The sequence below is a fragment of the Cercospora beticola genome, chromosome 1 (assembly GCF_033473495.1).
Source record: "Cercospora beticola chromosome 1, complete sequence".
NCBI lineage: Eukaryota > Fungi > Ascomycota > Dothideomycetes > Mycosphaerellales > Mycosphaerellaceae > Cercospora > Cercospora beticola.
Genome location: NC_088935.1, coordinates 5,028,271 through 5,051,714, shown reverse-complemented (window position 1 = coordinate 5,051,714; position 23,444 = coordinate 5,028,271). Strand labels below are relative to the sequence as shown.

The following is a 23,444-nucleotide window of genomic DNA, read 5'->3' as shown; positions in this document are numbered from 1 at the left end:
TCTGCACTAAAGACATGTCAATCGTATCGACAAAGGCGCAATTGGGATGAACGGAATCACCACTCGGAAGCGCCGCAGCGGGTGCAACGACCGCCACAGAGAAAGCGAGACACCAGCAAAGAAGGCGGAGGTCAGTGATGGCACGAGAACCACACTACATACAGGGCAACAAACTGGCGAGCTTGAGGGTGCTACGAGTAAGAAAAGACGACAAGGTCGAAACAGTTCGAGCGCGGGCAAGAGGTAGGATCTTGGAGCTGACGAAAGGCAGAGAACCACATGGCTTGCATCCCGTCACAAGAAGACATCCTTCAGTGCACCGCTATTGTCGTTCTTCCGTCCCACCACGCTACCGCATGATGCTGCCAACGTCCATAGTCAACTCGAGAGCGACGAAAGCAACTCCAGCTACTGCACATCAAGTCGCCAACGCCTTGCAATTGAACACAGAGCACTTACACACTTCATCTGGAGGGACCCCTGACATATTTCACCACTGTACAAAGATCTCAACAAGAAATGGGAGAGCACTTGCCGCGGACAAAAACGTTGTTTCTTAGCGGTATGCATCTACCAGAAGGGGAAGTTTCTTCCTGAGATGCTGCTGGCGACACCGTCTCTTCAGGAGTTACCATTGCTTCACGCGCGAGGATGTATACGTTCAAGTCGTATTGCCGTACTTAGTTGTAGGTTGTGGCATTTCATGATCCGTGGTAAAACGCGCTGGGAACTGTCTGACTTTATATGTATTATGTATAGAATGCCGTTGTTGAACGCGTTAATTGTAAGTTTATTCTGGAATCAAGAAACCTGTTGCGATTATTCGCCGTATGGAATTTCTCTTTCTTTCTCTCAATACAAGATCATACAAGATATACACACAGCGTAGGACAAATTGCTCTCTTGCACGGTTTTCAGAAAAGTCCTTGACTCTCTATTCTTCGCCCAATCCAGAGCAAATCAACCCTTCTACTTCTTGAGTCAATCAACACCTCTCCCCTCCCTCACAACACGCCTAACTCGCACTTCATCCCCCGGTTTCCATTTGTGCAAGCCCTTACTCACTCGTCTTCTCCGCCCCTTCCCATTTCCTTAACGTCGTTGCCACGAAATAGATCCCAGCGATAGCGAAGATAATGCCAATAGCAATTGCAGCGAGAATTTGACGTGGAGTTCGCGTGTAAAGTTCGATGGGAACTCGGTCCCAGCGGCTGTAGACTTGGAAGTAGGGTTCCTGTTGAGATGGCTGCTGCTGCTGGGGAAGAAGAGGCGGTGCTGCGTGATCGTATTTCTGTGCTGCCTTATCGGAGTGTGGTACATGTGCCATGTTCGGTGATTTGTGGTGGCTTGGTTACTTGGGAATGTCTTGGTTGAAGGAGGTATTGGGCTTGAATCTTTTGGAAGGCGACTTGTCTCGTCCTGCTGTTGTGGTTTTCTTCGAATGTTGGTGATGCCTGGAAGACGATAGACCCCCTTCTGCTTTACCTTAGTCGCGATGCGTGCTTCCACGCCATACTTGGATTGGTTGCGTAGACATCAACCGAAATCGAACCGGCAGATCTCGTATCAGCCGACGATTAACAACACTACTAGACTAGCTAGACATCAGGTCTTCAGTCCGCTCAATTAGCAACACTTCTGAGATGATGGCCTTGATTTGATGTGTTCACTGCAAGCTTGATTGACCTTGATATCAACCTGGTATCGTAAAGCCTTTTCGAAGTTTAAGTATCAGTGTGAAGTACGAAAAGCGCAGTGTCGACAACCCGACAACTGCGTGGCTCCAGGCCAGCTTCCTTCCCCTCGAAGCTCTATACAATCAGTCCGTAGCCAAAGTAAGGACGTCCGGACAACTACCACCTCCTGCCATAGATCTCACTCTCCTGCGCGCGTCTCGATGCTTGAGGCTTCGGCATAGCTCTGCTCGTGTGTCCAAGATCCTGCGTAGCAGACAAGGTACGCGAATTCTTTGGTCCATCAAGCAAGCCCTCATCGCCACCAAACTTCTGCCAGTACTCTCGGTCATTGGCATGTTCCTGTACATCGGCGTCGTGCTTGAACAATCCCAAGATATCCTTCATACTGAGATTGCCCATGCCCTTGCCGCCTTCTATGGCAGCCTTGGCGAGCTCTCTCTTCTTCTCCTGCAGCTCGAGAATTTTCTCTTCGACGCTGTCGCGGATGGTGAGCCGGAAGACTTTGACGTCAACGGTCTGGTTTAGACGATGGACACGATCGATTGCTTGTTCCTCAACGAAGGGGTTCCAGAATGGCTCGACGATGACCACGCGAGACGCGGCTGTGAGATTGAGACCTAGAGAGCCGCACTTGAGCGAGCAGAGTAGGACTCGCGTTCTCTTGTTGTTGCGTAGGGAATTGAGGGATTGCTCGCGAGCATCAGGACGCATGCTCCCGTCGTAGCGGACAAAGCTGATCCCGGCGTGGATGAGGTGAGGCTCAATCAGATCCAGCATGCTGGTGAATTGAGAGAAGACAATGGTCTTGTGCTTGGGCGTTTCGGTGTGCAGAATGCGAAGCAGCTGGCGGATCTTGGTAGAAGGCTCATGGCTCGACCGTCGCATGCTGCCGATCCCATCAAGCACTCCGCTCTGGTCTGAGTCCGATTCTTCCTCTTCCTCATTTTCGCTCGAAGCATCCGTGCCATCTTCATCGTCCTCGTCCGCATCAGAAGCCTCGGTCTCGTCGTCCGAGTCTACCACCTTGAGTTTGCGAGCTCGTGATGGCGAGTCCTTGACTTGACTATCATCCTCATCACTGCGCTGAGAGTCGATAGTGTCCAGTGTCTCGCCACCGCCGTCAGCGTCCTCGTCATCTGAGCCAAGATCGATCTTTTGCTCTGGCCCCTTTGCGATCCACTCTCCTTCCTCATCATCCTCGTCGTCGCTGTCGAGAACAACTTTGCGCCCTCTCGCTCGTCGCGCTTGTGGCTTCATCTCTTCGTCGCTACCGACTGAGCTACGCTTCTTGATGCGCTTCTCCTTGGGTTTCTTCGATTTCAACTTCGACTTCTTGGACTTGTCTGCCTTGATTGCTGCAAGATCGTCTTCGCACTCACCGCAACGCACAGCGCCGTCTCGCGTCTCTGAGGCAGACAGCTTGATCTGACAAACGTCACAGTTCTTTGCCTGCATTGTAATGTCTCCCATTAATGCCGCCAGGTCATCCATCTCGTTCTCCGCGCGCTTCGACTTCAGCGCTGCAGGCATACCAGTCGTGATCGCGTCTTTGTCCTTGTACATGGCCATCTCGATCAATCGTGGATGATCGCACATCTGTCGCAAGCGTAGGAGGAGCACAAGAGCTCCAATGTAATCATTGGATCCTGCCTTCTCCATCTGCTCGAGACGCTTGTCTGCACGGGCTTGCAGTTTGTCGTAGTATTCCTTCTCGACAGGATCGAAATCGCATTGCACTGTGAGAACTTCACGCTTAACAATCTGCATGCCACCGTTCATCGCGCCACCCTCCTCATTCGTCTTTCCGCCAAAGTTGAGTGCGCCGTCTAGCTTCAGGATGTCTTTGGTGCGACGCTTCATGAATGCCTTGAGGAAGACATTCAATCTCTGCATTGCGAGACCGCCGCGACCGCTCTTCATCGGCTGTGTAATGGCTGCCTTCCATCGGGGCAGCTCGCAATATGGCTTAATGCGCAAGAACTTGATGAGCGATTGCAGTTCATCCAAGTTATTCTGCATCGGAGTACCAGTCAGACACCACCTGTACCAGGCGTTCAGAGCACAGCACGCTTGGGTCGATTTGGCACTTCGGTTCTTGATGCTGTGTGCTTCATCCAACATGAGACGATACCAGTGTACGCCAAAGCAGCCGATGCGCCTCCCGGTATCCTTGGACATGTCTGAACCCGCGTGCTCGGAGGTCAGCGTTTGGTATGTTGTAATCACAACGTCGTACTTCTTCAACTCTGCGCTGTCCTTCGTCCGACTGGGGCCATGGTGAACTAAGACCCTCATTGCGTGGCTTTTGCTGACTTTGCTCTTAATCTCACCTTCCCACTGCTTGATGAGTGCAAGAGGGGCCACCACCAGCGTGCCTTTGCCGACGTCTTTGCTTGGAAGCTTCTGGCCTTTGTGCTCGGGCTTCGCATCCAAGGCGGGGCGAGGATTCGTGAGCATCAAGGTCACAGATTGAACGGTCTTGCCGAGACCCATATCATCTGCGAGGATGCCACCTCGTGGGAGAATGCCCCTCGTCTTGTTCTTGCCAATCTCCTTGTCGATCATCCAGGAGACACCATCGACCTGATGTGGCAGGAGCTTGACTGCAAGCCCATCCACTGTGCCATCTTCCTCTTCATCCTCCTCACCTTCCTTCTCTTCAGTCTTCTCTTCTTTGACACTCAGAGCCGCAAGCTTGCCAGCCAAGGATGACGTCTGTTTGTCCTCGTCTTTCTGTTTCTCAACTTTCTTGATACGGGATCGTAGACGTGTCTTGCCCTTCTCAGCCTCGTCGTCAAATGCTGCCTCCAGCAGCTTCTTCATATCCTCATTGGCCTTGCTCGAGTCCATGTACATGTATGGATCAGGTGCGCCGAATGTGCCAGCGTTTGCGCGAATCTCTGCGTCTGGGTCGAATCGCTCACCGTCATCTGAGTCGCCATCATCGGAAATTTCGATGTGCTTTGGCGGGGCTCGAGGCTTGGGTTTGGTCAGATCAACGACCTGTCGCGGCGGTACGTACGTCTGATAGGGGTTCATGCCGGCAGTCGAGGCCGAGAATGTTGGCTTCGGAGGTGCTGGGATCGTACGCAGCGGGTTGTTTGTTGGCATCGGCACCGCGGTCGAGTTCGGCGGCTGCGGGCGCTGGAAGGTATTTGATGTCTGGCGATGGGGCGCGATAGATCCTGGGAGTGGTCCAGGATGCTGGAATGAACGAGGCTCTGCGGTAGAGGTTGCACCCGCTGGCATGCGGTTGTGTGTGCCTAAGGGTTGAGTCTGGACAGGGCGACTCTTTGGCATGAAGACGCTCGAGGAGGGCTTCTTGAGCGGATTCCTCAGCGGGCTCGCCTTGCCAAATTCGACGTCGCCCTTGACAGGCTTGTCGCCGTCGGACTCTCGGCCGCGGCCGGGAGACTGCATCTTTGCGGAAATGCTGGTTGTATGTTATTAGAGTCGTTCGGTATGGCGGGGTACTGTTGATGCTCACTTTGCTAAGGGCTGTCTGTCCTGCTTCTGAGGTGACAGAAAATGGCCAGACGAGACTCGACTGGGAGAGCGTTCGCGCACCATGTCATTCACTCCCAAAGCTTCTTGGTCATCAAGCCAGTCACTCAGCAAATCTCTCACGTCCCCGTCACGCGCAAAGCTGGGCTTCTGCGGGGATCGGAGGGTGTTGGCGGGCTGGATGCCTCGACGGCGTGTCGGCGACCTGCTTATGTCTTGTCTGGCGTCGTCGTTCAGTCCGCAGGGCGACGATGCGTTTGGTGTGAGCACTTACGATGGCATCAGGTTGTGGTCAACTTGAAGCTCACGCGCAGGCAGCTTCCCACGCCGCGCAGAACGTCACAGGGTTTCAACTTTCGTTTATTTTAGCAGCGTTGCTATGGTAAACAGGCACCCTTGCAGCCGCGACGCGAAAAAACGTGGCTTCTACGACGCGTTCGTGCTGTGCAATAATATGTATGCCAGTCATCAAGACACACTCGAGCAGACAGTCTCGACTCAACGAGCCTCAAATGCTTGTTGAATCACCCACTATGCAACTGTCACCAAAGGTGCTCGCGATTGCTAGCAATGGCTGACCCGGTATATAAATTTAACAGTTGGGAAATCGTCATCATGTAATGAGGTGTGATACGATGAGAAATCTGGCAATTCATATTGAAAGTAAGCTTCAAACTTCACATTCTGTTAAATAGAGATCAAATGGAAATCTGTCTCCCGTCTTCGACTTGGTGGTGGTGGGCTTGTTCCGCATCGGCTACCGGATAAACCCTCTCCGAAGTACCGACGCCAAAGCTTCACCTCGAAAAAGTTCCGCTACATCGACGAAGCCCAATATCATTCGCCATGGCTCCCAACAGAGGGCGCAATCGCGCTTCTGAGTTCGAGGAATACTTACAGCCTGGAGCGAAAGGTATGCGATCGTCCCAACCACAAGCTGCAGATGCTCACAGCCTCGACAGACTTTGATCCTGAAGAGGATGTTCCGATAGACGACAGCGATGCCGACTCTGGGAGCGACGCTGACGAAAACGACGGCCGAGAACACTACACGAGCGTCGGAAAGAGTAAACTGCGAAAACCGAAGGAAGTCGCGCTCGGCCCGCAATATCGAGGAGCAAAAGTCAGTCGGGTGGAGCTCGAAGCTGGCAGCGACGAGGGAGATGAGTTTGATAGCCCTGAAGATGACAGCGAAGGAAGTGAGCTTGAAGCAGGCGATTTCGAGGACAGCACAGATGGGACAGATCTCAGTGATGAGGATGGAGAAAAACCGCAACGGCAGTCGACTGCTACGAAAGCCAAGGATGATCCAGATCAAGCATATGCCGCGATTGCAAAAGCGACACAACGAACGGCGGTCTCTACCACCCTCTCAGAAGCTAGCAGACTTGACGCAGCAAAGGGGCGAGCGGTGAAGCGGCAACGCACGACATTCGATTCATTCTTGAACACAAGGATGAAGCTCCAGAAATCCCTCATAGCAACAAATACTCTTGTTGGAACATCTGCAGAACAGCTCAGCTCAGAGAGAGCCGATGCGCAACAAGCGCTCGATGCTGCCGAAACTGCGGCCTTCAATTTGTGGAGCTCGTTGAATACATTTCGGGAGGACTTGATTGCTGCGAGGATAGGCAAAAAACGCAAGCGGGCCATCTTCTCTGTCGATAGCTCGACCGAAGAGCTTTGGGAACATGTGCGCGCTCAGGAGGAAGAGAGTCGTCCAGCTCGGGACACCGTGTTGAAAAAGTGGTCGCAGAAGACACAAGGTCCAACCGCTCAGCCACAAACAGGTCGTCTGGCGCAGACAGCAGGGGCAACCATCATCGATGTCATTCAAGAGCAGCTCGCAGACACGAATGTTGACCGCCTACTGAAGCGAGTACATGCGCCGCGCTCTTGTGCGCCACTACAAGCGTCTCAACGGAAACCCGAGGACGACAAGATCTATGACGACGCCGATTTTTATGGACTTCTGCTCAAGGAACTGTTGGAACAAAAAAGTGCTGACTCTGTCGCCGCATCAAATATCGACATTGGCCTTCAGATGCGGAGGGAGAACAAAACGAAGAAGAACGTGGATACGAAGGCAAGCAAAGGCCGAAAGCTGAGATATACTGTTCACGAAAAATTGCAGAATTACATGGCACCTGAGGATAGGACGACTTGGGGAGAGAAGCAGTCGGATGAGCTGTTCTCCAGCTTGTTTGGGCAGAAAGTGACGCTTGGCGAGCATGATGAGGACGATGCAGACATGGACGGCGAAGACGATGCAAACACCGATGGCATCATGCTCTTCGGCAGATGAGAGATGCCATAGCGGCACCACTTTCTCGTAGAGATGCCTAACTTGGAAGAGTTCTCCGATGATCCAGGCCCAGGAGCGACGAGCAATTATCACAGCAATACCCAAGCATCGATGCATCCAGGCACTGAAGAGACGAGCCAGGATTGATGAAGATCAGCTTGAGTGGGATTGCCTTGTTCATCGAGCTACACCACCCGACAGTGACCTCAACATTGTCCACTCAGGATGTATTGCCCGCATGGAGAACGCGTCGGATCTACAACCCATCTACAGTCTCTAGGACCTCGAATTGAACGTGCACAGAAATCCGAGCGACGATCAAGGACCGCAAAGGAGAGGAGCTATAATAGTCAACCGCCTGTCCTCTATTAAATAATGTCCCTCATGTGAGGCTGCTGCTGGCATGACAAGTTCAACCTCTAGGATAACTGACGCAACCAGTGATGGCCGCAAGCGGAGGAGGCTGGAGGTAAAATCGGCAAGCAAAGCCGCAGATAGCCAATCGTCAAGTGGCCACACGGATGTTCTTCGCCACAATGTTCATTTCTCTCATCAGTTTCAGTGGAAAAGTGGGCCTCAGGTGTCAATTATCTGACTTCGGGAATTTTCACTGTGAAAGGATCAAGCTTTGGGGCGAATCCAACGCCACCTACAACGACGAATAGTAAAATTTCGCTGCTTATGGATATGGCTTACGCACACAACAATGAATGGTTCATGACGTGCAGAAGGCACAGGTTGACCTGCAGAGCCATGGTCGAGCATGCCGGTCTTGGCACCTTCAATCCCGGACGAGGCCGAAAATGTCAACGACAGGATCCACTTCTCACGCCATGACCATCACGTTGGGAAGACCGGCCGTCTTGAACAAATATGCATTTTCGATCATCAAATACAATAGGCAATGTGCGCAAGCTGGTGTAACGACAAAGCGAAGCTACAATTCTGCAGAGGAAGTAGCACATGCAAAAGGCTATAAGCCCAGCGTACCACACCTGCTTACATGGACCAAGCATTTGGGTCAAGCACAGAAGCTATAACGGCAAAGCATGATTTGCCGGAGAAATGCTTGACTCGACGTCCAGTGAGACTTGTCGACTCGATGCCTATTGCACGAAACTAGATTGGTGGCCGAACACCTCTGGTGGGTATCACTTTTTCACACCCACTCGTGCCACCTCTGCCCACGGAGGCGGCAAATGACGCCGCCTCATCAATCTAGCCAACCGTGACTAACATAATGAGAAAAATGGGCGAACCCAGGCCACTCCGGTGGTTCCTTGCTCCTGTCCTTAAGAGGCGTCGCTCCTTCTGTTACTCCGCACGACTGCTTTCTTACTTTTCTAGGAAGTCGAGATACAAAAAGAGACCTCGAGCGCTGCCAAAGCCGGTTCCGCCCTCGACGATTTCTATATTCGCTACATACTCTAGCGACATCATTTGACTTACACGAATTATTATCACTCTACTACGTAGACAACACCATCATCAACATCCACTTCGTCCATCGTGCCCGACAGATCGACACTAGTGGCACCGTCTTCGCTGTGAACACCGATCGAGCTTGCCAAAGCACACACACACTTCGCCAACTGGATTGGCCTGCACTTCGACTATCTTCTTCGGCAACCCAGAGCGACATCCCCAAACGCAGCAACCGACAAGATCGTGCTACCACCGCACACTGCTCGAAAGTGACAACTCTCGCAACATAGGCCGAAGGACCAACTCGAAAACTCGACGCTCGTAGCACATCTTAGACTCTCGAATCGGTAACGCATCGCTCATTGACGACCAAATTATCCCAGTGCGCAGAAGGTCGCCAAGATGGGGTTCGGATTGATCATGAACCCGTAAGTTTCCATTCGACGCACGGATGAGCTCTGTGCGCAGAGAGCACGCCTTGCATAAGTCCCAGTGTCCAGTGGCATGTACTGATTGTGTGATCAGATTCGCGACGCATACTCCAGAGGAGTTTGCAGATGCATATGAGCCTCTGCCAGAGTAAGTTGTCTTCGTCATAGCTGGAGCTGCTCTTACTGATAGTCACCAAGGTCACCGCGGCGTACACCAACTCCTCCAGAGGCTGTAGAGAGTAAACCTGCAGATCGCGGCAGCATCAGCACGAACACCAGTGGTTCAGACCCGGAGAAGGGTCAAATATCACAACCACCGCCAAGTGAGACCGGTGTAGAGCAGGCTGGACCTGCAAGAACCACCATGGCACGTCTCAAGGCTCAGATTGACTCTGAGCTCGCGGCAGGTGGCACGCAGACATCATACGACAGTAAGATCATTCCTCGAACGAAGTTGGCAGGCCATGACTAACATTTCGCAGCCAAAGCAAAAGTCATCAATCAAGCCATCGAAGACATTGGCATGGGTGCCTATCAATGGCAACTCTTCACCCTTTGTGGATGTGGCTGGTTTGCAGACAACTTATGGGTGAGTGCAATCCTGATTTGCAATATACGAAGTAAGGCACTGATGTATGTTGCAGCTGCAAGGAGTAGCCATCGCCTTGCCGTCGCTGAGCAAAGAGTTTGGCATCGCGGAAGGGATGGTGCGGTACACCACACTGAGTCTCTTCTTGGGACTGTGTATTGGTGCTTCATTCTGGGGTATCATCTCGGATATCGTCGGACGAAGGCTGGCTTTCAACTGCACGCTATTCCTCGCTGGAGCCTTTGGCTTAGCTGCAGGCGGTGCCCCCAGCTGGCTCGGCGCCTGCGCCTTATTCGCTTGTGTAGGATTGGGCGTCGGCGGCAATTTGCCAGTCGATGGTGCTCTCTTCCTGGAGTTCCTGCCCGGATCTTCGAGTAACCTGTTGACGATGCTTTCCATCTTCTGGCCACTCGGACAACTCGTATCTTCTCTCCTCGGCTGGGTCTTCATCGTGAACTTCAGCGAGAAATGGGGCTGGCGATACTTCATTCTCACCTGCGGCGCGATCACAATGCTCATGTTCATCTGCCGGTTTCTCTTCTTCCACCTCTTCGAGTCGCCAAAGTTCTTGCTCTCGAGAGGACGACAGGCTGAGGCAGTCGCGGTCGTTCGGGGAATCGCAAAGTTCAACGGGAAGAAGACTTGGATGTCAGAAGACATCCTGAACGAGATCGGTGGCCATCCGGACGAGGTTCCAGACGCAAAGTTATCCAACAAGGAGATTGTGGCACGCAAGCTGAAGTCATTCTCCGGAGGACATATCAAGCCTCTATTCCGCGGAAGAAAGCTCGCCATCTCAACAGTCATGATCTGGTTCATATGGGCAACCATCGGCATGTAAGTACTCACCCCATCTAACACAGTACCCCAGTACAACATTCGCTGACTGTTTAATGCAGGGGTTACCCACTGTTTAACTCTTTCCTGCCTCAATACCTTGCAGCAAGAGGAAACTCTGGCCAGACCTCGCAGCACGACACGTATCGAGACTACGCAATCACTTCTATCGTCGGTGTCCCGGGAAGTATTCTTGCTTGCTGGCTGGTCGGTGTCCCATACATCGGCCGCAAGTTTACCATGGCTGGCGCGACAGTCATTTCTGGTATCTTCCTGGTCCTCTTCACGCAAGCAACGAGCTCTGGGTACCAATTGGCCATGACCAGTCTGGAAGCTTTCTTTCAGAACATTATGTACGGAGTTCTGTACGCTTACACACCTGAAGTGTTCCCTGCTCCAAACCGAGGTACTGGATCTGGTATTGCCAGCTTCTTGAACCGCGTTGCTGGTCTCTGTGCTCCTATTGTCGCGGTCAATGCTGGGCATGCGGATCCATCGGCACCGATCTATGCATCAGCGGGTCTGTTCTTCGCAGCTTTCCTGGCTATGTGTTTCCTGCCGTACGAGACCCGAGACAGACAGGCGTTGTGAGCAAAAGCTGCACAGATTGTTACGAATGGCATTGCACATATGATGATACCCGACCGCGTGCTTTTTAAGTCGTTACAGTACCATAGCTATCACTGAGAAAGGAATGATCGTTAGCATTCAATTATGTCTTCGATTCCGTGGACTTCTTGGCACCCGCCTCGGCTGAATGGCTCGCTTTCATGCACGTCATCTGTCAACAACATTGAAGCTTTCAGCATGAACCCGAGCACTAGGCTCTCAGCATTTATGTATGCCCATTTCAGCCTCCAGAAGATGAAATTCGCGATGATATGACACCCGCGAGATGGATAATCCAGCAGTAACAGAACCTGCTGTCCAGAAACTCGACGCCGAGAAGCACAACCCAGACACGACTTCCAGCCAACCCCGCTCACAGAAACAAGACCATATCCACCACCACCACCACCATCAAAGCAAAAACGACCATGGCTGGCGCCGCATCGTCCGAAACTTCAGCCCCTCCTGGTTCAGCGTCACAATGGGCACAGGCATCGTCTCAAACCTCTTCATCGCCATCCCCTGGCAATCCTCCTGGCTCCACTACTTCTCCATCATATTTTTCATTCTCAACATTCTACTCTTCTCTTCTTTCTTTCTTATCTCCGTCGCGAGGTATACGATTTGGCCGGAGATTTGGACTGTCATGATTGAGGATCCGGTGAATAGTTTGTTTCTGGGGACGATTCCGATGGGTTTTGCGACGATTATTAGGAGTTTTATGGCGATTTGTGTGCCGAGTTGGGGAGAGTGGGCGGTGTGGTTTGCGTTTGGGTTGTGGGTTTTGGATAGTTTGGTTGCGGTTGCTGTTACGGTTAGTTTGGGGATTTTGTTGTAAGTTGTTTGGTGAGAGTGCAACTTGGAGAGGAGTTTGGCTGATCAGTTTTTGGGGGTACAGGATGTCGGCTTCGCATCAGCGATCACTGGATTCTATTACTGCGGCGCAGCTGCTTCCGATTGCTGCGACTATTGTTGCGGCTAGCACTGGATCTGAAGTTGCTCGCATTGTGCCGGATCCTCAAGTCTCGCTCGGAACGGTGATTGCAAGCTATGTGATGTGGGGAATGGGTGTTCCAATGGCGCTTGTGGTGCTCGTGATATACTATCAGCGACTTGCTTTGCATAAGATGCCACCTCGAGAGGTCATCGTATCTGCCTTCCTACCGCTTGGACCTCTGGGCTTGGGAGGTTACACCATTTTGTACCTTGGGAAAGTGTCTGCAGAACTCTTTCCAAAGACCAACACCCTCGACCCAATGGCAGGAAGGATCGCGTATATTCTTGGATTCTTCGTTGCACTGATCATGTGGGCATACGGACTGATATTCTTCGCTCTTGCTCTTGCGTCGATCTACAAGGCACGACCGTTTCCTTTCAACATGGGATGGTGGGGTTTCACCTTCCCTTTGGGGGTCTATGCACTTTCTACAATACTCATGGGTAATGAATTGCCATCTCGCTTCTTTCGGGTCCTTGGAACGATATTTGCAGCGGCAGTAATCTTGCTTTGGATCTATATCTTCGTGAGAACAGCTATTGGAGCGTGGAGTGGCAAGCTGTTCAATGCCCCCTGTCTAGCAAATCTGAAGGACCGAGAGCCGGAGGCCAGAACACTTGAAGAGAATGGAGAGATGGAAAAGGTGATTGACCTAGCGGAGAACAAAACCAATGGCAACGCTAGTGCGGAGAGCAGAGAGCGCAAGACACATCGACCACAAGATGCCGACTGAGTGAGTCTTTGCCACTAATTACCATGGAGTGCAGACGAAGCAATTATGTTCAGAACCTCACAGGATCAATATCCATCATGTCCACATGAAGCTGCCGGTACTCCATTCGCACAGTCTCACTCAGCCTCTTCAAGTCAAGCGCCTAGAGCATGGAAAAAAAAGACAACATTGAGACTCTATTGGCCCAGCATCGCGCCACACGCCACGCACCCAAGCCTCTAACCATCAGAACAATGCACTGCAAGGCTATACAGCATGCAAGGAAACCTTCCATGCGCGCCACGCTCTTCCATGCATATGAATGCGAGTCATTCTTCCAATCCAACCACCTCAAAGCCTCCACATCAGACGCCGGTGGCACGCATCCGAGCCGAGCTACAGTCCTAGCAGCTATGTTGTATGCACAATGCAGCCTGAACGACCCATCTGCAACGCTGACAGCAGTAGACGTATGCATTGCAACACCACGAACCCACCCCAGTGCAACCCACCGAGACCATCCCCCCATCCGGAAAATGCTCTTACCTCAAAGCGCCAGACAACCTCGCTCCACCACCCACCAGAGTGCAGACAACCTCATCTCCTCACTACCACACCTCCCCAGCCATCGTTTCACTTACCAATACCATCGCCTAAAACAGTGACTTTCGGCATCTGTCGGCGGTGCCACGGCCTCCTCGTTAAAGAAAGCAAAACAGTTCCCGACAGGGATCACCTGTATTTGTAAAGTTTTGTACAGTAAGCAACGCTGCACGGCACGTTTGCCACGTCACGTCGCACACGCGAGCGAAAGAAAAAAAAGTTTCAGGGAGCATCACATGGTGCAAAGTTCTGAAACGAACGGGCTTATACTCCCTATTGTGGTGCTTGATAGTTAGTGAAGTGTGACTCATCCCATACAGCTCGACAGCGACGGAGGTGAAGAGAACTGGTTGCATGGAGATATGCTGCATTTGCATTTGTAGTAGTAGTGATTGGTAGCAGTAGCTCCTGTTCCATTCCACGCGAATTACCATTACTGGTCGGTGAAGTGCCTGCTAGCAGCTACTTCTTCGTTTCCTCCCTCGCGATCCCCTAACGTCTCCTCCATCTGGTCATACACATGCGCACACATGCGAAGACACCGCAACATAAAAAGGAAAAAAGTTTCCAGATACCAGCCCATAGTGGTGATGAAAAGAGAAAAGGTGACTTGCCCTCTTTTCGAGGGTCATCAGTCTTGGTCGAAGAGTCGAAGTGTGGTCCTCCCAAAGGGTTTCCTTCCCTCCCCGTAAATGCCGCTGCTGTGTTTGTGTTGTTGTTGTTGGTGTTGTAGTCTTCTCAGTATGCTATGCCTCTTTCTGTGAAAATTTTCCTTCTGTGTCCCCTCTAATGCCCATCATTGATTCCATTCCGTCATATACTTCGTTTGTTTGTTGCTGCCAGGGCCCTGCCTGGCTTCTGAACCAGCTCAGGCTTTGATCGCGCAGAACGCCATACTTGATAGCTCTTCTGCGCTTGGTCTTTTCTCGTGTTCGAGTTCGAATGTGCGTCCCAGAAACTCCTTCGCCGCCTCGCTCGCGTCGTCAGGAAGATCTGGTTTCGCGTTTTCTGCATTGCCACCACTGGCGCCAATCTTGAAAATTGCTTGCAGTTGTGTGCAGTTGGGATGTGGATGGCTACCAGTCATCATTTCCACAATGAGGCATCCAAGAGACCAGATGTCGGCTTTCTTTGTGTATGCTGTTTGACGAACCACTTCGGGCGCCATCCAGAATACGGACCCCTGCAACGACACTCGTGGTCCGCCACGCTTGTGTGGGCCTGGGTTGAGCAACGTTGATGCCTCGACACGCTTGCTGATACCAAAATCTGAGATCTTGACAGTGCCCTTGTTGTCGACAAGAATGTTAGCACCTTTGATATCACGGTGAATGATGTCCTTGGAGTGCAGATAGCTCAAGCCCTGCAAGATTTGTCTGACAAAGTTCGCCACCAGTCCCTCCGGCAAGGATCCGTAGTTCTGAAGCATGGTGGCGACAGAACCACCAGCGACGTACTCGAGGAAAATGTTGAGGTGAGTCTCGTCACTGTTCGAACCGAGGTAGCGCACGATGTTCTCGTGCTTGAGGTCCTTCAACAGTGTGATCTCATGCTTGAGTGCTTCGATCATGTTGTTCTTCTTGGCATCCGTCGTGCCTCCAACTTTACTGGGCATCTCGACCTGCTTCACGGCCATCAATTCTGCAGTGACTGCATGCAGAGCAAGGAAGACAGTGCCGAAAGAGCCTTGACCGATCATGGCTCCTTTCAGGTACTTCAGGTCATCCCAACTGTCCTTTTCGAGATGTGCGATGAGCTCTTCGTCAGGCTCTTCGCCATCCTCGGCGATGAATCGGGACAGACGTGAGTTGAAGCTGTCTGAGCCGCCTTCTGTCGCTGCTGGGCTGCTGCCACTTTCATCAAAATATGATGTGACTGTATTGCCATCAGGATCAGTCACTGCAAGGTTACTCGTGGCTGTATCTGAGCCACTATCCCCTCCGAAGGAGACATAACTCTTGCGATTGGGCTCCAGAGGTGACTCCTCGTCAAGAGGTTCGAGCACGCTGCTGGTGACGGACTCACGATGTGAATCTGACCTACCAAGGCGGACCACGCTTAGTGGCCTCAGGCCTGACTTTTGCGCTTGACCTGCCTCCTTCAGCCACGTATCGGCGATGGTGGGGAGTGGTGGCGCATCCTTGAGACTGCTCGCAATGCTGAAGTTGCTTGCTGTGCTCAAGGTGCGTACTGCACGACTCAGTCGCTGACTTCGTCGTATTGACATTCGTACTGTGCGGTCCATGGCTTCCCGATCCACTTCTGGAAAGTACGATTGCAAATCTTGCGTGATCAGTTCTGTTGGAGGCCGAGCACCATAGAAGCCTTTGAGCTTCCTCGCCCGAGCAGACGCTGTTGACATGGTGCTTTGGTTGCGCTGCAAATTAGAATTCGTCCCGGAATCACTGTTGCTCGCAAAATAGTCATTCCTTTCTGCCTGGCTTGCAGGGCTCATGGGGTAGCTGACTGCAGCCAGGGGTTCTCCGGTCAGCTTTTCAATTTTCAGCTGACTCTTCGACTTGAATGGAGTCTGCACTTCGATGGCGGGAGGCTCCGGTTGCTGCTGTTCTGCTATCCGAGCAGCGTGTCTGAGTTGCTCTCCATTTGGCTCGCCGGCATGGATCTTTCGTAAGATGAGTCGCCCTCGCTCTGTCCGCACTCCGTCATTGCACAGCTTGCAGAGCTCAGCCTCTCCTAGCCTTCTGCAAAAGTTCGGGTTCGGGTCTGTGCCATCGAGCACGTAGAAGCAATACGAGCGAAAGTGGTTCTCATTCAATTTTCCAGCGCGCAACGTCGCACGGATGATGTCTTCTGCGGTGCGGAAAGTTTTGATATCGATGACCTTGCCTTGGCCGCTTTCGAAGATGACACGGATGTATGGCTTTTCGCTGGGTAATGATCGAGGTTGCATGTTGTCCATCGAAGGTGATCCCTTAACGTGTGATTGGAAGCGTGCTGTCTGTGGCGTTTCCAGTGGTGTCCTCGTGTTACCTGTGTAATGGCGAGCGGTGAGTGGTGCTTGGCTGCTAGCGTACGACGACCCAGTGTCCTTGCGAGACATGTCCATGGGGCTTGGAGCGCCTCGCCTGGCCCGGTTCTCTTGATCGACCATGGGTGAACTGGGGCGGGAGGATGATTTGCCCAGGTTGGCAGCATATGTGAGGTCGGCATTGTTGAATTGCCGTGATATCCGTTTGTCGGCTCGTGATGTAGCGGCACTTCGCGCAGAGTGTAGAGGTCGTGGAGATCCAGAAGAAGGCGGTGTTAGCTGTTGGTTGCCATCGAGGACGGCAAGGGAATGCTGTGCCAATGTTAGCTTGCGCGTGGATTGCACATGCGTACCAGCTCACCCTGTTGATGCTGCGCTTGCTGGTCCGCTTGTATACATTGTTCCTAAACGTCTTCGCATGAGAATTGATCCGCACGCGATCCCCAATCTTCTTGATGCCCATTTCCTTCAAGGTGGCCTGGTCCAGATCCATGAGGTTCTCGCCCGTGATATTGTTTCTTTTGAATATTTCGACGTATTGCGCGCAATTGATGCTCTTCAACCACTCGCCCACGCGCTCCTCGTCCCACTGCAAGACATTGCTTCCGCCCATATCCTTGTACGACTCGGAGAACTCGGACTCGGTGGGCGAGGTGAAGACGCCATGGCCATTGAGCTGGGTCGGGCGGTAATGGGCGGGAGCCATGGTGCTCGTGAGCGGTGGTGCCGGGTAGGGCGATCGCGAGGCCAGCGCGGTCATGGTGGACAGAGATCAAGCGGCGTGGCTGCTTGCCCGTTTGTGTAACAAAGACCAAGAATAAACGGCGTCCAAGAAAGAAGAGAGGTGTGGGGTGTCGGGTCGTCAGCACCTCCGCATGGTCGACGTCCGGTATGGAGGTGCTCGTCCAGCAGAGCGCGCGTGGTCGTCGTTGACGTTGTGACGGAGCGATGAGGTGCGTGTGTGTTACCGAGTGAGGGCTGGCCTCCAGCTGGGGTTGTTGGCGATGCGATGCGCTTCCTTCGACCTGCGCTGCAGCTGACGACCGGCGCTTGTGCAGAGCAGGAGCAAGCGCGGCGACAACGACAGCAGCAGCAACAACGACACCGTTGCAGGTGCGGAAGGTGCGTGGGTGGTCAGCAAGCAGGCGGTGGTTATTGAGCGGTTGTCCAGGCCGAGCGTGTCTGAGTGTGGAAGCTCCGTCTGTTTCAGGTTTGCAGCACCACTCCACTCACGCCGCGAGCACGGCTAGAGTACGTACCAAAAACCGACCGGGGCGCACGATGCAGGCTGTCAGCTCCTGTCGCGCCGTGGCACGACGAGCGAGATGAGATGGAAAAGACTGCGAGACTTTCACACCGAAGAGATTGGCGATGAGAATAGCACTTGCGATGAACGAAATGAGACTACGGCGGGTGCAGTGTCGAGCAGCACGCGCGAAGACACGACACGGCTGCGACGGTGCGCGCGCGTGTCGAGAAGGAGAAACGTCAGGAGTGCGCGCGCGACGTTTCAGAGCAGATCCCGTCCCATTCCTTTCGCCAATGCCGCCCACTCATTGGCCGCGCTGCCGACTTTGCCTGCCAGAACATGATGACCCGTTTCGCGACCCCAAATAGCAGCGCCCAGTTGATTCATCATCGTGACTGCACTGCACACACGCCCCCGTTGACCTCGCGTGTCAGAAGGTGAGATGGGCAGCGATGGGAGCATGCGGCGGTCCGAGAGCACAGCTGCAAAAGGGGCGAGCGAGCTGTCCCTCTTGTCTTTTCCTTTTGCCGGCCGCCCAGACTCACACGTGCCGATCAGATGGGCGCAGGTGGTGCTGTCAGAGCGACGCGCAGAGACAGGTGGGCGATGGGGCGTATACTGGGGCGTAGGATATACATACGACCGGTGGCGAGCCTTGGTGGTCTCGAGCAAATGGCTGCCGACATGGATCAGCATCCTCAGCGACCGGGTTAGGACCACAGGACTGTGGGATCCGAGAGCGCGCTGTCTCTGGTGCCTGTTGCCGTTGCTCAAGCGATGAGCCATCGCCGTCGTCGTTGCTGTGCAACGGAACCCGAATATCGCGCACCAGGGACATGGCTGTATGGCAGCGATGCATCACGCGCCGACCAGCCAGACTGCTGAAAATCGAGCATCTGTGTCGGTGCGGCTATCGTCGACGATCCACAATCATCGCCGGTGAAGGGTTTGCCTTTGACCGAAGAAGGGTCGAGCTGCTCTGCTCCTGCCATGTGCTGCTACTCATGCACGTCCGTCGTTCTACGTCACTTCAAGGGTCGATCTCTTGAACTTCGCTACGCAGCCACATTTTTATTGGAACCGCGAGAAGCAGGAATCGTGAGAACGACTGCGAGACCGCACCGCATCGCATCCTCCACACACCTGCGCACCTGCTCCCGCCCATTCGCCCACGCACCGACACGTACGTCAAGTCGAACCGCTCGAGCTCGCCAGCCGAACGACGCGCGCGCACAGCCTGACGACCGTCGCGCAAGGCTCGAGGGCGCCACCACTTCACGAGCATATCACCGTCCGTCCGCGCCACCTGTGATTCCTGCTAACTAGCCTTCATATGCTTCCAGCGCCGCCGCGACAGCGTCCGTGACAACACATAACATGACCACGACACTGCCTGCCCTCGACTGCGACTGCGACCACCACTTCCGCCCTGCGCGTCGATAGTGACACATTTTCCCACCCGCCGCCGCCTGGGCCTCCGCCTTAGCGCATGTCCTCCAACATGGGCGACTCACGCTCTTCACCCTCGCCCGTGCGGCCACCCGCCAAGGCAGTCGTCCACGAAACTTCACCACCGTCCACACAGCCCGGCCAGCGCCCATCCGTGGCTCGGTCCCAAGCCTCCTCAGACCGGCCGTCGTTGCAGCCAACGTGCTCCTCACCCGTCGGATCCGAAGACTCCATTCCCAAGGCTACCACTTCCTCACGGCCACGCGCGGGGTCTCGTTCGGAGCGACCTCCGCCCATTCTGCACCAGCAGCAGCAACAGCAGCCCGTCAAAGATGCCGTCAATGCCGCCTTTGACAACACTGCTTCCAGTAGCCAGCTGGCTCCCGAGGTTGAGAAGAGACTAATTGAACAGGTGACTGAGCAAGTTATCAAGAACCTTCATTTGGCCAATTTGTCTGCGGGTCCGGCGTCAACTTTCCCACCGCATTCACAACGCCCTCCCTCGGCACCGCGTTCGGTCTCCAATGCCTCCCGATCATCACCGCAACGTTCTCCTGCATTGAGCTCGACTGCCGAATCCTTCCCGCCTCATTTCACTCCTCCTTCTCCCGCCTTGGACAGAGACATTTTCTACCGCTCCAGTAAAGGGTCATCGCCAGAACGTGCGGCAGAGCCCGCTGAAGGCGCCGACAACCCCACACACCGGAGCCATGAAAGTATCCGGAGTCGAGGCAGCACTCAGGCCAACCAGGAAAAGGAGTCCACTCCGCGAGGGTCGCAACCAGATATCAGCATTACGGGGCTGAAGCGTAGTCAGACGGCAACCTTGGCTCAAGATCTGAGTGCCAGCGATGTGCTGCCAAACCGGACTAGAGGATCCTCTGAGGCCGCTGCACGTGCAGTACGACAGGAAGGTAATCGCGCTTCGTTCGACTCTGCAGCACCAAACAAGGACCGCTCTGCCAAACTGGACGGAGCTTCTAGTGACACAGAGGAACCGACCACGCTGGAGCAGTATTGGCGGCCACTGTTCGACAACGGAAGTCCTACTCCACGGCTCGGCCAACTTTTGCGAGGACTGGCCCGGCATCTCGTTGATGACGATGAGCCCAAGGGAAGTCTGGTGATTGGCCCTAAGAAGATGCTTCGCTTCCTGGATGAGACCAAAGTCGAGAAGGAGAACTACCCTTGGACGACCATATTTGGTGGCAAAATGTCTCATGAGTCAATTTCCCTCATGTATCGGAAGCTGCTGTGCCAGCATCATTTTATCCAGCCCCAACAGCATGCTCAGGATGCTCCCACCGTGCCGGCTCTGACTCCGCATGGCTTTGCTTCGTTCATGACCTGCCTCATTCAGGCACATCCAGATACCGAATACGCGAGATTGTCCTTGGCCGTCAGGGACATGCCCATTTCCAATGCCGACGACGTCAAAGAGCGCTTTCCGAAGGAGCTGCCGAGGCGATTGCTGCCACCAAAGCCGAATGTGCAGGCTGAGCAAAGACTGATTGCTAGTCTCAATCATGAGCCAGATTTGGTGCCTCTTGAGAGAGTCATCAACGCAATGCCACCTCCACCGCCCTCGGCTCCACCTTCGGCCTCTCCCCAACAGCAGGCATTCCCCGAACGCGAAAGAGCGCCCTACAGCAAATCTGCATCTCAATCTAATGCCGTGGACGACGATGACTTATCTGCAGTATCACCACCCGCCGTATCAATAGAACGCGAGAGAAAACCGTACTCTGCGAAGGAAGGTACAGGAAAGCAGTACGAAGCGGATCATCGCGAGAGGGAGAGACTGCGAGATCGAGATGGAGAACGCGAACGCGAACGAGAGAAGGAACTGCGCGAAAGGGATCGTGAGCGAGAGAGGGAGCGGGAGAGGGAACGTGAACGCGATCGGGAGCGAGATCGAGACCGAGACCGCTCTCATCGACAGTCGAGCAGAGCCAACACGTCCCAACAACGACCGGACTTCGTGCCTCCACGACCGACACGGCAAGATTCTAGCCACTTCCCAGCGACGGACCCGCTGGACATACCACCACCGAGCAGGAGCCAAAGATCCTCAGGTCCACCACCTCTTGCCCCCAACGGTGGTCCGTACTCCAAGAGTGGCCGCAGATCACCGCCTCTCAGGGGACCCTTCCGGAGCGAGCCTCTCGATATCAACCAGATTCCCCCATCTCAATTTGCATCCAACCTTCACGGCCCACCGCCTCGCGAGCGATTTCCCGGCCCCCAGCCAGGCCAGAACATGTACGACCAGGTGCAATATGGGTCTGGCAGCATTCCAAACAACTTTAATCGCAACTCGATGCCAGGCATGCCCGAAGAAAGAAGACGTAGCTGGTATCCTGGCGCATCGGCCGCGCCAGGTGGTACAGATGGTTATGGTAGTTATGCCAACAATCCGAACCAGTTTGGGCCGCCACCCACGCACTAGGAGCGCAAGGGTAAGGGCAAAAGCAGCTCTGGCAGCCCAACTTTTACCGGTGGCAGCACCAGCAGCCCCAGCCATTCCATACTGAAGAACCCGGGACCATCTCCGATGCGCCGCGAGAGCAATCGTGAGGAACAACGCGAAAGCTTCGACAGCGAATCTTCGACTGAACAAGCCCGACGGCAACTCCGCAGCCGATCCCGGACACGACTCCAATCCTATGGAGACGGAGAGTAAACATTATCAATACAACAAAAGACACCACGACACGATAGCATTGCGATGGCGTTCCACACGAAGTTATGACTTGTGGACTTCTTGTACCAATACCTCACGATTAGAGGAGATTCTTTACTTAACGATGCGATGAGCGATACGACAACGACCTGATTACATTAGTTTGGTCCATTCTTCGATACCCAGGCATTGTTGTTTCTATTCGCTGTTTCATGGACGCGTGTGTTTGCGGTGGAAAGTATTGATATGCGAGGGCCCTGACATGTCAGACTCGAGGATGATGAGACGCTAATCTTGTTCTTGTACGTATATAGCATTGTTATGAATCAAAGCGGATGAGGACTGAACGAGAAATGACTGCACTTACGTTTTCACATGATCTGACACATCCTCCTAGCCTGGACTCCATGAGCTTCACAAGGTTCATGGGGATGCACAATGTTGTATCAATGTCCATCTCAATATCAGAATTCGAAAAGAATCAAGAGCAAAAAGAAAACGATGCAATGAATGCAAAATGGCATTCCTTTAACTTAATACCCGATATGCACAAGCTGGAACGGACGGCAAAGACAAAAACAAATCACCACTGGAGGACTTCGCTGCAAACAGCACTGCACTACGAGGCACAACCTGCTGCCTTCGAGTCTCAGGAACTTCCGGCTATTCGTCGAGCATCAGACGAAAAGCTGACGACTTATCGACTTGACTCACCCTGCCAGTGGTGGTCGTTGAATCGTTCAACGATGGGTGGAAATATGAATGTTGGGGTCTAGGGGTTACGGGGAGGAAAGATTGAGAGGGAGAGCTTATGCGTGGAAGGAAGAATGCGGAAAGGGAGAGTTGGAGAGGCAAAAGAACACCAAAATCGCCACCAGAGAATTATAGCTGGCTGAAGTCGAACTATTTCAAAGGCATAGTCTTGATGCCTAATTGGAGCGCGAAACCTTGTAGCTTCGTCGAGCGTGAACCATAATTGGGTCTGACGACTTATCGACTTGACTAACCCTGCCAGTGACGATCCTTGGGGAGTGAGCAGTAAAGGAGTATGTGAATGCTGGATTCTAGGGATAGATGGAAGGAAATATCAAGAGGGACAGCTTATGCCCGCCAGCAAAATACAAAGAGTAAGAGTTAGAAAGGCAAAAGAGAGGACAAAACAAATCGCCACCGGGAAGATGTAGCGGACAGCGTGCAAAACCTGATCGAGCATGTTTCTTTGCCTTGTTCAGATCCTTACTCTATAGCTTTGTCGAGCGTCAAGCATGATTGACGACTTACCGACTTGACTAACCTGCCAGTGGGCGATCGTTAACGGCCGAGCATGGGAATGAATACATGAATGCTGCCTACTGAGGCTAGGTA

At 53.3% G+C, this 23,444-nt stretch overlaps 6 protein-coding genes across 6 annotated transcripts; 4 read left to right on the top strand and 2 right to left on the bottom strand.

The window, feature by feature from the left end:
- Window positions 1–1,853: 1,853 nt before the first annotated feature.
- RHO25_002008 (uncharacterized protein) lies at window positions 1,854–5,483 on the bottom strand (the record flags this gene model as incomplete). The annotated part of the gene is made up of 3 exons (XM_023594600.2): window positions 1,854–5,130; window positions 5,185–5,421; window positions 5,476–5,483. The coding sequence occupies 3 exons, from the start codon at window positions 5,481–5,483 to the stop codon at window positions 1,854–1,856; spliced, it is 3,522 nt and encodes a 1,173-aa protein (XP_023460193.1).
- Window positions 5,484–6,047: 564 nt separating this feature from the next.
- RHO25_002007 (uncharacterized protein) lies at window positions 6,048–7,506 on the top strand (the record flags this gene model as incomplete). Its single annotated transcript, XM_023594598.2, has 2 exons — window positions 6,048–6,114; window positions 6,164–7,506. 2 exons carry the CDS (start codon window positions 6,048–6,050, stop codon window positions 7,504–7,506), a joined length of 1,410 nt encoding a protein of 469 aa, XP_023459613.1.
- A 1,827-nt stretch (window positions 7,507–9,333) lies between these two features.
- RHO25_002006 (uncharacterized protein) lies at window positions 9,334–11,379 on the top strand (the record flags this gene model as incomplete). The annotated part of the gene is made up of 6 exons (XM_023594597.2): window positions 9,334–9,359; window positions 9,457–9,510; window positions 9,561–9,793; window positions 9,845–9,951; window positions 10,007–10,788; window positions 10,851–11,379. 6 exons carry the CDS (start codon window positions 9,334–9,336, stop codon window positions 11,377–11,379), a joined length of 1,731 nt encoding a protein of 576 aa, XP_023460195.1.
- A 304-nt stretch (window positions 11,380–11,683) lies between these two features.
- On the top strand, window positions 11,684–13,127 carry RHO25_002005 (uncharacterized protein; the record flags this gene model as incomplete). Its single annotated transcript, XM_023594596.1, has 2 exons — window positions 11,684–12,231; window positions 12,296–13,127. The coding sequence occupies 2 exons, from the start codon at window positions 11,684–11,686 to the stop codon at window positions 13,125–13,127; spliced, it is 1,380 nt and encodes a 459-aa protein (XP_023459923.1).
- A 1,450-nt stretch (window positions 13,128–14,577) lies between these two features.
- On the bottom strand, window positions 14,578–17,458 carry RHO25_002004 (uncharacterized protein; the record flags this gene model as incomplete). Its single annotated transcript, XM_023594595.2, has 2 exons — window positions 14,578–17,010; window positions 17,060–17,458. The coding sequence occupies 2 exons, from the start codon at window positions 17,456–17,458 to the stop codon at window positions 14,578–14,580; spliced, it is 2,832 nt and encodes a 943-aa protein (XP_023460197.1).
- Window positions 17,459–19,448: 1,990 nt separating this feature from the next.
- RHO25_002003 (uncharacterized protein) lies at window positions 19,449–21,845 on the top strand (the record flags this gene model as incomplete). Its single annotated transcript, XM_023594594.2, has 1 exon — window positions 19,449–21,845. The coding sequence occupies one exon, from the start codon at window positions 19,449–19,451 to the stop codon at window positions 21,843–21,845; it is 2,397 nt and encodes a 798-aa protein (XP_023460196.2).
- Window positions 21,846–23,444: the final 1,599 nt, after the last annotated feature.